The sequence below is a fragment of the Eurytemora carolleeae genome, unplaced genomic scaffold (genome assembly GCF_000591075.1).
Source record: "Eurytemora carolleeae unplaced genomic scaffold, Eaff_2.0 scaffold472, whole genome shotgun sequence".
NCBI lineage: Eukaryota > Metazoa > Arthropoda > Copepoda > Calanoida > Temoridae > Eurytemora > Eurytemora carolleeae.
The window spans coordinates 77,547-93,254 of NW_019396392.1; the positions used below are offsets into that span (position 1 = coordinate 77,547).

General features: G+C 32.1%; 1 protein-coding gene across 2 annotated transcripts in view; it reads left to right on the plus strand.

Annotated features, from left to right (window-relative positions):
- Positions 1 to 15,708, plus strand: part of LOC111702332 (pumilio homolog 2) — a 70,560-nt gene that overhangs the window by 37,620 nt on the left and 17,232 nt on the right. For both annotated transcript variants that reach the window (XM_023473982.1, XM_023473983.1), the window contains exons 9-15: positions 3,954 to 4,044; positions 9,614 to 9,685; positions 11,413 to 11,576; positions 12,005 to 12,061; positions 12,457 to 12,508; positions 13,639 to 13,744; positions 14,775 to 14,860. In XM_023473982.1, the coding sequence (XP_023329750.1) occupies positions 3,954 to 4,044; positions 9,614 to 9,685; positions 11,413 to 11,576; positions 12,005 to 12,061; positions 12,457 to 12,508; positions 13,639 to 13,744; positions 14,775 to 14,860 (628 nt within the window). The remainder of the gene's footprint in view (positions 1 to 3,953; positions 4,045 to 9,613; positions 9,686 to 11,412; positions 11,577 to 12,004; positions 12,062 to 12,456; positions 12,509 to 13,638; positions 13,745 to 14,774; positions 14,861 to 15,708) is intronic.

Consider the following 15,708-nt stretch of genomic DNA (forward strand, 5'->3'; position numbering starts at 1 on the left):
AGCTGATATGAATATTAAACTGTATTTGAAATACTTATTATTTAACTTTTATGAGGTATCAAACTATTATTATTTATTAACTTTCATCAATTTTTAAACATTAAAGAATGAACTTCTAAATCAGCAATTGCTTAAACTTTACTTAATTCTTGTTATTTCTTTAAGTGATCTTGAAGGTCATTTTTCGTAATTTTCTCGTCTACAAAAATCCTTAAGTCATAAAAAAGAAACTAGAAATTAAGACTCAATTTTTGATGGTAAAATAAAACAAAAATTAGTTTAATAATTTTTGCTTTAAAAAAGGGTCAAATGTAACGTTGTGAATCGGCCGGTGAAGGAAAGAATCAAGACAACAGTTCCTTTGAGTGATAAAGTCCTTTATTTTTTCAATATAAACATATTGACGAGGAAATAAAAACCCCTAAAACCCTAATTTAAATACAAGGAAACAATGAATAAGAAAGCTCTGCTAAACATTTACTTCTAGTTTCATGCATAATCAACAAGCTTGGCTTCTACATAGTCTTAGATTTTCATTTAGATAAACGTTTGTGTTTAGGACAATAAGTATTATCAAACAGGGGTGAAGGCAGGTACTGCTAATTACAAGGGGGAGGTCTGTGTTTAGGACAATAAGTATTATCAAACAGGGGTGTAGGCAGGTACTGCTAATTACAAGGGGGAGGTCTGTGTTTAGGACAATAAGTATTATCAAACAGGGGTGTAGGCAGGTACTNCTATGCTTTACTTCTTCAAGTCTTAGCTTTTCTTAAAGATAAACATTTGTGTTTGGGACAATAAGTATTACCAAACAGTGGAGAGGAAGGTACTGCTTACTACAAGGGACGGGGCCGAGGGGGGGGTGTGTGTGTGTGTAATAAGTATCAAGTGAGGGTGTAATAAGTGTAAATTAGGGGTGTAGGCAGGTACTGCTTGTTACAAGGGCTATTAGTTGTGAGAATTATTAGGTAAAAAGGAAAGTTAGAATTATTAAAATGTAATTTCTCTTATTTTTCCCCGAGTATTAATATTCATAAGCCATTTTGAAAAGATTAAAACCACCATGAAAAACATATTATACTAAGCATAATTTTCCACATAGTTTATCCTTAAAAATGTATTTTATATATATGGTATTTTGTTGTTGTAAATATTGTAAATTCTTTGATTTTTCCCCCCGGCCCCTGAATTTAAAAGGAAGAATTTATTCATGAAGTTTGTATTTGATAATCTCTACCCTACCCCTGCAGTGCAGTTATTTACTCGAGCTCTGTATAGTTGTGTTTATCAGAACAAAAATACCAAGTTTTGATGAGAATTTGATTTAATTATAAAACTTGCATATTCCTTATGGAACCCCCCCCCCCTTGTATTGCCCTTCATAATCAAGAATTAGCTATTGAATGAACAAAATTGCCAAACAAGTAACTGCAGATTTTACATGTTTTATACTTAAATTGTCGTTTTGCTTTATTTAGTAAATCAGACAAACTCAAATAAATGGATGGACACTTAAAAATAACGGTAACAGTCCCTTTAACCCCACGACACTTTGTTGATAAATAAAGTTGCATGATATTAAACCTAATGCAGATTATTGTGCTCAAACTTAATAAACTCCCGGCACAATAGAAACAAAGCTTTCAAACTTGTCAAAATGAAGTTGTAAAAAGCATTAAAGGGTCATTGGACGTAATTTAAAGTGACCCTCTAGGATTGCCCTATTCACATCCGTACCCTTCAAAGGTTTGTCTGATCTGGGATGCATGAGATTTCCATAATATTCTCTCTGAAAATTGATTATTTTCAAGTGTGCGTTTCTTTACAGAAAATGAAATTGAAATTATGTCTACAGTTCCTTTAAGTAAGCATCAAATGTTAGCTGGTTTTAAATAAACCAGCCAACCTAAAAAGTCAAGTGCTTAGGATCCATTTAATTTTGATCCGGATCCGGATTTACGGAATTTTTTAACAGAAGGACCAATCTCAATAAAGCTGAATTGTCAAATTATTTTTCTTCTTTTTTTTTGCTTATTTTTATGCTAAAACTTGAAACATTCAGAGAAATTTTTATATTCTTTTTTTCAACAGCTCAGATTTGGGTTCTGAGAATAAAAAAGTTTTTTTTTGCAGTTTTTGGTTGTTTTTTCCTCCTTGGATTCGGATCCCTGGATCTATATATTTTTGAGGATCCGGATTCGGATCCAGGAAACCAAAATCGTGCAGATCCAACGGATCTGGATCATTAGCATTGCAAAAAAAACATTTTTTACTTGTTGATATAAATAAGATTTAAAATTCGGTGATGTGTAATGAATATTGGGTTAACATGATATTCTGTAAACCTGCACTACGTTGTACATAATTAAATATCTATGTTTGTAAACTTTTACGTAAAACCCATTATTCATGGAAACTGCGTTTCAATCGAATACAAAGCATGATTAATCATGTGATATAGATGACGACTTAGGAATTGTAATTACGTCTATTAACTTTAACTTGTAACATATAAACCTCAAATACATTAGTTGATACAGAAACTCCGCTTTGATTACAGTGTTGAGAGTAATTATGGTTTTCGTTGAAACATACAAATTGAGATCGTGTATGACACATTGATCAATAGATCGCTATTGTCCGGTTGACATAGCAAACGAGATCGTGCACAGTGGAAGTGTCGTTGATAGTTCATTCCATTGTAGCCGTGTGAATAATGTCCTGTTTGAGACATTGATCAATAGATCACTATTGTCCAGTTGGCATAGCAAACAAGATCGGGCCCAGTGGTAGTGGCGTCGATAGTTCACGGGATTGTAGCCGTGTGGGTCATGTCCTGTTTAAAGACATTGATCAATAGATTTCTATTGTCTGGTTGACATAGCAAACGATATCGTGTGCAGTGGTAGTGGCGTTGATAGTTCATTGGATATCGATAGCTAACAAGATTGTATCCGTGTTTAAACTGAACTCTACCTGGATAGATACTGATTGGAAAAATGTTATGGAGTAGGCGTTTACTACAGATGTTAGTTCAACATTTTGTTGAAAATATATCTCGGTCTGGGTTGACCCTCGTCAGTTCTTGAGATTGTTTCTGTCATGAAAATTAATAAATAAGAACAGTCCCAACCAGTCTAAATTTCAGTTATGTTTTTGTTAATTTTACAATTTCCTTTATTTTACATATTTGTCACTATTTAAAAAATCTTATTCCTTGATAAAGATTTGTCCTCCTCATTTTATCTCAAACAGCTAAGTGAGATGAAAGATTTTGCTTGTATGGACAGATATTTAGCTGGGCTAATTGGTGTAAATAAGAACATGTCGGTTTAATACAACACATTGTGTCTGTTTAATGAGAATTTTGAAAAGAAATGTTCTGTGTAGTGGCCGAAACTTTAATGGTTCATTTTCAGCCACAAGTCTCGAAGTGTAAAAAGAAATTAAACTTGTCAAATTCAGCTCAAACTTTGGAAATAAACCTTTTTAGTAGTTGTCATGAAATCGTCATTTTTCTAAGAAACCAAACCTATGCACACATTATTAAAACCAAAGGAGTATGCGTAGTTGGGAGGCAAAGAGTTAAATGAGTTGCTATTTAAGCGATCCAAAGAACATCTATTTCAGCCTAATAGTGTACTTTAATGTTTAAAATTTTGTTTAAATTTTGTCATTGTAAGTGTTAAAATAAGTAAATAGGATAAAAACGCGTTTTTTGTAAAATACCATTTTTAAAAATCCGGTGGTAGCACAATTAAATAGCACAGTACAATACAGTCATATACAATACATTGCAGTCATGTACAGTACATTTCAGCACATTTTTGTGAATTCTTCTTAAGAACTTTTTAATCTTCATTTCAAAATCAGTAATCATAGTAAGTAATTTTAATGATAATCTTATTCTATCATTATTATTAGTTTGCCATTATTATTTTATTATTGTCCAGGGAGTTTATCGGGGATTAACCAGTCAAGCTCAGCTCCATCTTCTTCAACAACAGTTCCTGGCTCAACAGCATCTAGCAGCAGGACAAATAGGTAACAAGACAGGACAAATAGGTAACAAAATAGGACAAATAGGAGGAAAAATAGGTAACAAAACGGGATAAATAGGTAACTAGACGGGACAAATAGGTAACTAGACGGGACAAATAGGTAACAAGACGGGACAAATAGGTAACAGGACAAGACAAGTAGGTAACCGGACAGGACAAACAGGTACGAAATAGGACAACTAGGTAACAAGACAGGACAAATAGGTAACAAGACGGGACAAATAGGTAACAAGACTGGACAAATAGGTAACAAGACGGGACAAATAGGTAACAAGACGGGACAAATAGGTAACAAGACGGGACAAATAGGTAACAAGACGGGACAAATAGGTAACAAGACCGGACAAATAGGTAACAAGACCGGACAAATAGGTAACAAGACAGGACAAGTAGGTTGGTTTTAAAACAGGACAAATAGGTTTTAAGACAGGGCTAATAGGTAACAAGACAGGACAAATAGGTAACGAGACGGGACAAATAGGTAACAAGACAGGACAAGTAGGTAACTAGACAGGACAAGTAGGTAACTAGACAGGACAAATAGGTAACGAGACAGGATAAATAAGTAACGCGACAGGACAAATAGGTAACAAGACGGGACAAATAGGTAACGAGACAGGACAAATAGGTGACGAGACAGGAAAAATAGGTAACGGGACAGGACAATTAGGTAACGAGACGGGACAAATAAGTAACAAGACAGGACAAATAGGAAACGAGACAGGACAAATAGGTAACGAGACAGGACAAATAGGTAACAAGACAGGACAAATAAGTAACAAGCAGGGGAAAGAACTTTATTGATTCCTTAAACCAAGTTGCACGCTTAATATAACAAATAAATTTTAATAAAACGAGTTTATAACAGTTTAAACTGTTATGCAGCATGGAAAACTTAATTTTCATGAAATTCAAGGCTTAATCTACACATAAAATCAGGGATGTAGAATGTAGATTCTGTTATAAAGTAAGTTGATTTTTCTTCCATGTTTGTGAGCATACGTTTGCAACCCGAAGGGGTGCAAATAAAAAATAAAAAATGGAACCAACATTACTATGGTTCGAAGTAACAAAAGTGTAAAACTCCTCGTTACAGGAAAATAATCCATTTAAAGAAATATATTACACTAGCCTTAGAGGGCGCTTCGCGCCCATCTTCTATATTAATTGTGAACATGTTCTCTTTGTGTACATCGTAAAACAAAACAAAAATAATTCGCGGATTTTCACAAAAAATTCGTGGATTTTCAAAATTTTCAAAAATTTAATGAAGATCGAATTTTGATGGAGACAAATATTTGAAATTTTGATCATTCATAAACCTTCCCTGGGGTCCTTAGATGTCCCACAAAAAATTTGGGCCCGATCGGTTCAGCCGTTTTGACGTTTATTGGATACAAACAAACAAACAGACAAACAAACAGACAAGCCAAATTTATATATAGAAGCCACTTTCTCTGAAATGCGATTTTTCTACTTTTTTAACCTAGGGAACTTTTAGAGAAGAGAATTCATCATTAACCTTTAGTTTCAACTTTTTTTTATTTTCCGGACACTTTTAGGAAGACAATTTAAGTTGAATTACCTTCCCCATTCTGTCTTTCCAGGAACGTTTGGGGGATGACTGATGAGAATTCAATCTAAAATTCAGTTTTCTTCCCTTCTTCCGACTTTCTTGGATAACAATTTGTCTCCTTTGACACTTTTTCACTTGACTTTTTTAATATTTCTCCCGGTTTGGTCAAATTTTGATTTCTTCCCCTCTCCCTGAGGGGGTAGGGGGTAAGAATAAACACCCCTGATTGAATTTGAGTTGTTTTGTTTTTTGAATTTATGGTCTGAACAGGCCTGGCTCAATTATGATATATTTTCTTCTTTTTTAAGATTTCAAGTTTTGTAGTTTTCGATTGTATGGCGATAATTAAAAATAAAGGCTAAATGATTGCAAAATTAACTAAAATTTTCCTTTTAATATCTGACAAATTTATGTTTTGAAAAATGAAATTAACTTTTATTCATATAAATTTGCATATTAGGATTTGTATGTATTAAATAATGATATTGGACTGGAAATCTATTTAATATTTATTCAGATAAAATAATCAGCTTTGATCAAATTCTATGTATTTCAGTGCATTTCTATGAAATTTTTGTAAATATATCTTATATATTTTCTATTATATTTTGACGACCCCCATAAAAAGGGCTGTTGACGTATTTTCAAGTTTAATATTGAATTGATTTATATCTACACCCCTTAAACATTCCTTCCAGCTAAACTTATTACGCTATATTCATGCTTTTTTAGCTTGCGGATTTAATATAGAAACTGTCAATATTCCACTCATTGTGTTAATTTAATTGTTAAAAGGTACCCTTGTTATTTAAATTAAAAGGTACCTTGTTATTTAAATTAAAAGGTACCCTTGTTATTTAAATTAAAAGGTACCCTTGTTATTTATATTTAAAGGTACTCTTGTTATTTAAATTAAAATGTACCTTTTTTATTTAAATTAAAAAGTACCTTTGTTATTTAAATTAAAAGGTACCTTTGTTATTTAAATTAAAAAGTTCCTTTGTTATTTAAATTTAAAGGTATCTGATCTGTAACATAAAATTACCTAAAATTAGATACCCGTCTGTAGTCCTAGTAAAGTTGGCACATTTTTACTTTTACTACCTTTTTCTTTATTTTTCGTAATTCTTTTGAATTTTTAAATTCTCAGGTTTATTTGTTTTTCTCCAGTTTCCTGGTTGTGTAAACAAAGATTTAAAAGAGATTAACTTGTAAAATTGCAGAGCTTGATATTTTGGTTTTCAGTAGACTAAGGATACAAGGATAAATAATAGAATATCCCCTCCACATTCCACATTCATGTATTTGGTATTTTTCTGAACTTAAATATTTAATATTTTGTTCTCTTCTACCTGGAATACTAAACAAAATTGAAGAATTTCCTAGTTTTATTGGTAAATTTGTCTTAAATATTCTAATCCCTATCTCTTTGCAACCCAATGTCGTAGCCCTTAAATATTTTAAACTTAGATAAACTCGTTTGCGAGATAGAAAATGTTAATGATAAATGTTGAAATTCTTAAGTTTTAAGAGCTATAAACCTCTCCTGGGGACATGGGTTTTTAATTTGAAAGTAGTTAAAACCTTCCAAAATTCACACTAATTCATAATAATAAGCCTTTCAAGCAATAGATGAATGATAATAATAATGTTGTGATAATAGGCTATAATCATATTTAAATACTCTTTAAATACAAATATATATTTTCTCTTCTATAAGGGGATAAATCGGTAGATGTTGCTCAGGAAGGAAAACCACTGTTTGATTTGTCTGGAAACATCTTGATGTCTAGAGTGGTTGATTAGTTTGATTAATTTACTTTTTTTAAATAACTCAATATTCGAACAAGATTTATTTTATTACGATCATTGGTTTAAGCCTTAGGAAATAAAATGTGTCAGTTTTAGTCCTGTAAATACAGTTGAAAGTAGACCTTATTTCCAGAAGAGTTTATCATTATAAGAAGGAAGAAAATGCTATAATTAGAAGAAGCAAAATTAAAAACCCAATAAAGCCCCAAAAGCCCAATCACACGTGGGTTTTTGGGGTGGTTTTACATGTCTACCCTGACCCCCCAAAATGTGTGTCAGTTTATTTTACACACAAAAAAAATATTTTTTTTACCATTGTGTTATGTTTCGCGAAAAAAGATGTTAAACTATGCCGACATTTCCACGATTTTGCGAATGACCTGCACAAATTTGATATACTTGCTAAAAGATTGTGCAAAAATATTACTTTCCTTGCAAATAATATATCTTTGAAGTTGGTTAAATTTAGCTTATAAAGACGAAAGGAAAACTGAACATTAAAATAATTAAGTATAATATAATTTAAAACGGCAATTTTTTTGTGCGATGAACGTTTTAAATCGTAATATACCCAAGAGCAAATTTTTTTATTTAAAATCCTTATAAAATATTGGTGAAAATAGATTTTCCAATTTCATCATATACTTCCCACATCAGTCACTCATCTTATTTAAATATTGACATCTTGTTTTTCTCCTATCATACCTTCTCCAGGGATCCTCGCCTCAAACATATAATTCAGGGAGCTTCTCTCCCTATCATTTTAATTTCAGGGAGCTTCTCTCCCTATCATTTTAATTTCAGGGAGCTTCTTCTCTCCCAACAATTATAATTTCAGGCAGCTTCTCTCTACCATTTTAATTTCAGGGAGCTTCTCTCCCAACCATTTTAATTTCAGGGAGCTTCTATCCCAACAATTATAATTTGAGGGAGCTTCTCTCTACCATTTTAATTTCATGGAGCTTCTCTCCCAACCATTTTAATTTCAGGGAGATTCTCTCCCAACCATTTTAATTTCAGGGAGCTTCTCTCCCTACCATTTAAAGTTCAGGGAGCATCTTTCCCAACAATTATAATTTCAGGAAGCTTCTCTCCCTACTATTTTAAGTTCAGGGAGCATCTCTCCCTACCATTTTAAGTTCAGGGAGCATCTCTCCCAACAATTATAATTTCAGGAAGCTTCTCTCCCTACCTTTTTAAGTTCAGGAAGCTTCTCTCCTTACCATTTTAAGGGAGCTTCTCTCCCTACCATTTTAATTTGAGGGAGCTTCTCTCCCTACCATTTTAATTTTGAGGGAGCTTCTCTCCCTATCATTTTAATTTCAGGGAGCTTCTCTCCCTATCATTTTTATTTGAGGGAGCTTCTCTCCCAACAATTATAATTTGAGGGAGCTTCTCTCCCAACCATTATAATTTTAGGAAGGTAGAAAGGAAGGAAATATATATGAATTACATATATATTATATTAGGATCCTGAGAATTGCATAGTTTAAACATATTTATACTCTTGATTTAAGATTTGGGAATTTGATTAGTCCTCAATCTAATGATCATTAAAGCATTGTGGAAAAAAACTTCAATTAAATTCAGAATTCCATCCTTCAAAATATGTAAAACTATTATTGAACTGCAACACACAGATTTTTAATGTATATTGTACACTGTACACTGTACAGTATTGAATAAAGAATAAGAATGTTTTCTTAGATTTTCCGGGTTTAAAGTAAACCTGTCTCTTCTCTTATTTTTCCCCCTTTTCTTTAACTGTTTAAACGTACTTTTTGACCAAAAATATTTATTTTTATTTCAACACTATCAATTGTAAAACATGAAAATTTAAACTATTCCAGTTTTTTTTTTGGCAGTATGGAATAAAATTTCGAATATTATGATTTAATTTAATCCGCTACCAGCGGCCCAGCACCCATCAGAAATCCGTTTTGCCATATTTGTTTGAAAACGAGTGTGCCCGGTAGTTAGTTAGTATACTACAGTTTAAAGCCAGTAAGTATACTACAGTTTATAGCCAGTAGAAAGGACTTTAAAACATATTAAAGGATAAACAAAATCTGCGTAAGACAGATAACCTAAGAGTGAGCTAGAGATTGGTGTGCACTAAGAAGTGGCACGAAGCGCTTGAAATTATGAAAAAAATATGTTTTAGGTGGATTTCCTGGGAACAGTCCTTATCTGATAAACCCAGGGGTACAACAAGATCCCTATCTCCTCAATCTAGGTAGACATTTTTATTCTTTTTTTAGTTTTCGTTTTTCATATTTTTTAATGATCTTTAAGGGACTGTTAGGGTAATTTTAGCTGACCCTTTCAACCCAAAATGGCAGTGCACAATTCACTACGTTACATTTTGAAACCTTATTTTAATAAATAAAAAAGTCGTAAGTTTCTATCGTTCTCTAGACTCTAGATAACGTTTTTAACTCTGATAATTTCTCCAATGCTTCTTTNTGAAAAAATTTCTTGTAAGCAAGAAATGCACTTGTGAACAGAAATCACACATAAAAATAAGTTTTACAAACATGGATATCTTATTAATGCTTTTAAAGGGCATCGAGTTATACATCGGAAGTTGCAATCTTTGCATGGAGGGTTAATTGACGTTGTAAATCGAGGAATGCTCTTGTGCATGAAGGATCACTTGAAAGTACGCTCACAGTCCCTTTAAGTAATATTTTTAAATTTAAGCTTAAATTTGTTTGATTAGATTTTTCGGTTTGGAATTTAAATCTTTCCTTTTTTGATTCAATTTTTCTTCAGTTTTTACTTTTAAAATATATTTTCAGACTTTTTCTGTATTGGGACTGTAAAGGAAAAATAAAAAGGGGGTATAGGCTGAAAGCCAATCACTTAAGCTTTTGAGAGTGTAGTATACTGGTCACGTGATACAGACAGAGACACGTGACCACTATGCCGCACTACGATCGGCGGGAGTTCTTGTGACGTAAATTATATATTTTAAAAATAAAGATAAAAAATATAAAATAATAAGTGGAGAAAGTTTAATTTGGTTTCTCTGGGATGTATTCGTTTTCAGATTGGTTGCATATTTGCTGAATATGATCTGTTTAAACCTACTATTTCTATACAAAATTGTGTATATGTGAATTTTCATATAAATTAGACAGTTTTATATCAATTTCTCGAGACAGGAACATCAGATATAACTTTCATGGGTCACGATCAAGAGCTTAAGTAATTGGCTTTCAGTCTATTTTTGTTTTACTGAATGTGTCGCCTTATTTAATCAAATTCAATGGTCTCCGTATTAGTTTTAAAAAAAGGTTTATTTTTTTAAGTCTTCATCAAAACCAGACATCTTGTTTTTAAAATGTAATAATAATCCCTTCCTAAATGATATTAAATAAACCCCCTTATTATTCTGTTAGTTAAGTTGAAAATAACATTTTACAAGTTAAATAAACTATATAATGAGTTAGACTTAACTGCAATAACTTACAAAACTTTAAATTCCATACAGAACCCTTTAAACCTAGAACCCTTTAAATATAGAACCCTTTAAATATAGAACCCTTTGAATATAGATTCCTTTAAATACAGAACCCTTTAAATATAGAACCCTTTAAATATAGAACCCTTTAAATATAGAGCTCTTTAAATATAGAACTCTTCAAATATAGAACCCTTCAAATATAGAACCCTTTCAATATAGAACCCTTTAAATACAGAACCCTTTATATATAGAACCCTTTAAATATAGAACCCTTTAAATACAGAACCCTTTAAATACAGAACCCTTTCAATACAGAACCCTTTAAATACAGAACCCTTTCAATACAGAACCTTTAAATACAGAACCCTTTCAATACAGAACCTTTAAATACAGTTTTATTGCAAATTCATTCATTTCATTTCTGATTTAGTTAAGTCACTTCTGGATTGGGTTAAAGGGCGTCCCTAAAAGTTTAATTTGATTGATTTGCTTAGGCCAAAATGGTTTGCCCATGCTACCTATGTCCTACTATGCTGGAGTCCCCTGGTACCCCCCTCCAGGGGGGCTTATCCCCAACGGTACCCCCACCACACCGGGGCCACCTCAGAACGGAAGCTCAAGAAGCAGCAGTGGACGCCCAGGCAGTCCTGCATCACAGGTACGCAGCTTCTGGTGGGCAGAGTTTTGAGGACCGTTTTTTAATATAACAATGTTTGAGATTTTTTCTATTAGAATATCTGAGATGTAAATCTTATTTCAAAATTGCACGCAAGATCATAGATATTAACGAATTTACTGAACGGTTGGAAAAATCGTTTTTCGTTTAGAGAAATTATTTTGGTCATTATCTTTGATCCGTAAAAAATAGCCTATTGGTATTATTCAAAGCAAACTTATCGAGTATACGATTTCGTGATGTTATTAATAACTTTTCTTTTTTATATAATTTGTAACGTAAAAAAAACTCCCGAGCACTGCAGTTTTTTGGGTACCGTTGTGAATCGGGAGTTGCCATTTTTTGCATGGAGGGTCATTTAAAATTATGCATTAATTTTTCAAATATTGATAAATATTAATGTTGTTTAGAATGGCGGTGGAACACCTGGACCTCAGGATTCTCTCACCTCTCCTGCACCTTATCAGGTAATTATTTTTTACGGTTTTTTTTGTTCTTTTTTGGTCAAAATGGTTGGAATTGGATGAATGGGATTAACTTGATTAATTAGATGAAATAGATCTCATGCATTAAATGGATTAAGTGGATGAAATGGCCAAAATAAGTAAATTTTATGAATTTGATATTTTGGTGAAATGATTGAAATGGATGAAATGGATGAAATTGGTGAAATGGGTGAAATTGATGAATCAAATGAATTTAATAAAATGGATTAATATGATAAAATGGAGGAAATTGATTTGATTGATTAAATTGTAAGTTCATATAATTGATTGTTTTACGTTGATCTATTTGACTGATCCTAACACATCAATCAGATTGGATTGGATTGATCAACTGATAACCTTGATTATATGTTTAGATGATTCCATTTTATGATACCAATGGAGGGATACGGCTTGGGCCAGGCGGAGGTAACGTTTATAGATTCTTTTTCCGGTTTTTCACTTTTACTTAGCTTAGCCTGTCTGTCTGTCTGTTTGTATCCAAAAAAAAACGTCAAAACGGCTGAACTGATCGGACACAAATTTTTCGAGGGACTCATGTGACCCCAGGGAAGATTTATGAATGATAAAAATTTTTAAAAATTTCAGTTTTTAAGTTTTTTATTTTTGTAAAATTTTGAATATGCGCGCAAAAATATTTTGAAATCCGCGAACTTTTTTTCCTACTTTTTCAAAGAGAAGATGCTCACAGACAAAGCCACCATTAAAAAATGAAATAGAAGATTGGCGCAAAGCCCCCTAAAAGCCTTGTTTACTTAAAAGGACTAAAAGCGTTATTTCAAGTGTCCCTTTATGCAATGATGGCAATGCCTGATTTACGAGGATACCCTTGAAATCTTAATCTGATCAGAAATGTTGAAGATAGCGTCGTTTTCTGACTTGAAAAAAATAATGTTTTGAAAAAATTTCTTGTAAGCAAGAAATGCACTTGTGAACAGAAATCACACATAAAAATAAGTTTTACAAACATGGATATCTTATTAATGCTTTTAAAAGGGCATCGAGTTATACATCGGAAGTTGCAATCTTTGCATGGAGGGTTAATTAAAATTACGCTTACATTCCCTTTAATTATTAGCTTAAGATTGAAAAAGTGAATATTTGCTTTTATGAATTTATTTTAAAAATTACCTGTAGAGAAATGCTTAAGTTTGGTAAATTAGTTAATAAATGTAGAGATTAATTTGTTTGTTTAATTGATTGATTTTGTTAATTTGAATTTATTGCTTTATTGATTGATTATTGATTTTAACAGTTAATTTAATAATTTATTCATTGATTTATCAAAGCTGGGAAGTCTTGTACTGTGGATATCAAGATCATAGGTAGCTTTGATCAGGGGAGGAATAACTGAAATCAAGAGATCAAGCATTAATCCTCAAATAAAGGTGCCCACAGTGGATATTGAGATCAAGTAATCGGAATTATAAGTATCCAGCACAAAAGTTCCCAGCTCAGTTATTTTTCAATTGATTAATTAGTTGGTTGATGATTGAGTTATTCAGTTGGTTGATTGATTGATTGATTGATATATCCAGGTGTTCCTCCTGTAAGGCTTGTGAACCCTGTGCTACCCAGCTTGAACAATACCTACTCCAACATGAACATGTCTCCCATATCCTCGATGGCCAACTCAAACCTCAGGAATATATTATCAGCATTATTTCAAACTTATTTAAGTATTTTCTTCAATGTTTGCAATTGAAGAAAGACCTGTAACAAATAGAATCTTCAATTTATATTCTTTGTTCGTTGGAAATTTTCCACACGGTTAAATAAGATAAAAAAGGTTTGAGGTATCCTACGTGTCCGGCAATATTTTATCATATATGAGATACAATATATCTAAACAGAAACAATGTCAAACGCAACCCCCTCCACCCATTCCGTGGTTAAAGATAATATGATGATTTTTTTTCTTTACTTATGCAACTTCAAAATCTAAGATCCAGCTTATTTTGGTTTTACTTTGGGATTTACAACTTCAAAAAATAAATCTTAAAAATAGCTTCATTTTACTCAACTAATAAAGATATTCTAATCGTCCGGTTATTAAATTCCTTCGGATCGTATTACACAATGGGACCTGGATTCCAACTAGGATAAGAATTAATTAAAAAATAATGAAATATCTAATCTTAGGCAAAAATATTTACTTATAATTATAAATTCTCGGTCTAATCCAATCAAATATTCGACCTCTAAACTTCAGTTGAACATTGTACCAAGAGTGCACGAGAGAAGTAGTTCAACTAGCCTCCCCCCTCCCCCCTCTCCATGGTTTTGGAAGGGAGAAATGGAAAACTGGACAATAAATTGATAAAAAAAATCCTTATAGATTAATTTTGCCTAAAAATTCTTTTTTTTTTTTACCTGGAAACCATTCTAAACCAAGTTTAGTTGGGGGGATATTTTCTAGAAAACAGTAACCTCCCAGAAAGACTCACTTTATGAATCTTCATCCCCCTGGGCGCGGAGCAAAGGTGTACTGCAGTGGGGCTACGGATTAGTAAAATATACGGCTTCCAGGGAGTTTTCAGGTCCAACGGGTGCTAACCACTTAGAAACCCTCCCCCCCCCTACTCAAATTCCTGTATACACCCCTGGCGCGGAGTATTTATAAAACTGATTTTTTTTTATTATTACATGAAATAATGAATACTGATAACTCTAGGCGGGATAGTTTGGATCGAAGTCAAACTTCTCTGTCTTCTCTAGACTTTGGTAAACCTAAAGGATGGCCCAGCTATGGAAACATTGGTGAGCACTCATTATTCATGTTTTTTATTATTCGATTTTTGTTTATATCTTATTCGTTTATTCGTTTAGTTGACATTTTAAGTTTGTTTGTTCGTTATTATTTTAATTTTAATTAGTTTATTCGATTATTCAATAATTTGGTATTTTTGTCAAATTTGTAAATTCGTGTTTTATTTATGCGGTTATCTATAATTTCTTTAATTTGTTTATTCGTTTTTTCACCTATTCGTTTATTTGTTTATTTGCATATTAGGTTATTCGTGTATAATTTTTCATTGGTTCGCTTTTTCGTCAATTTGTCAATAGGATTATTCAATTATTTTTCTAATTGTAGAGTATTGCCTTAATCGTTTATTCGTTAATTTGCTTTAAATTTTTCAATTCGTTAAAACGTTTATCCGTTTATTCTTAATTTCTTTTATCAGTCAATTTACTAATTCCTTTATTCGTAAAATATTTCATTTATTCATTTATTCATTTATTCATTTATTCATTTATTCATTTATTCATTTATTCATTTATTCATTTATTCGTTTATTCATTTATTCGTTTATACTCGTTTACTCGTTTACTCGTTTACTCGTTTACTCGTTTACTCGTTTACTCGTTTACTCGTTTACTCGTTTACTTGTTTTCGTTTACTCGTTTACTCGATGTTTTAGTTGTGCATTCACGCATTTGTATTTATTTGTTTAAATATTCCATTTTCCTTTTTTCGTCATTTTATCAGTTAGAATTTTATCCACGTGACATTGTTTGGATTTAAGCTTTCAATTTTTGGATTGGGTTTAGACATTGTGTCCTCGCACTTTTTGATTTATGACAAAATTATTCAATTTTTAGGAAAG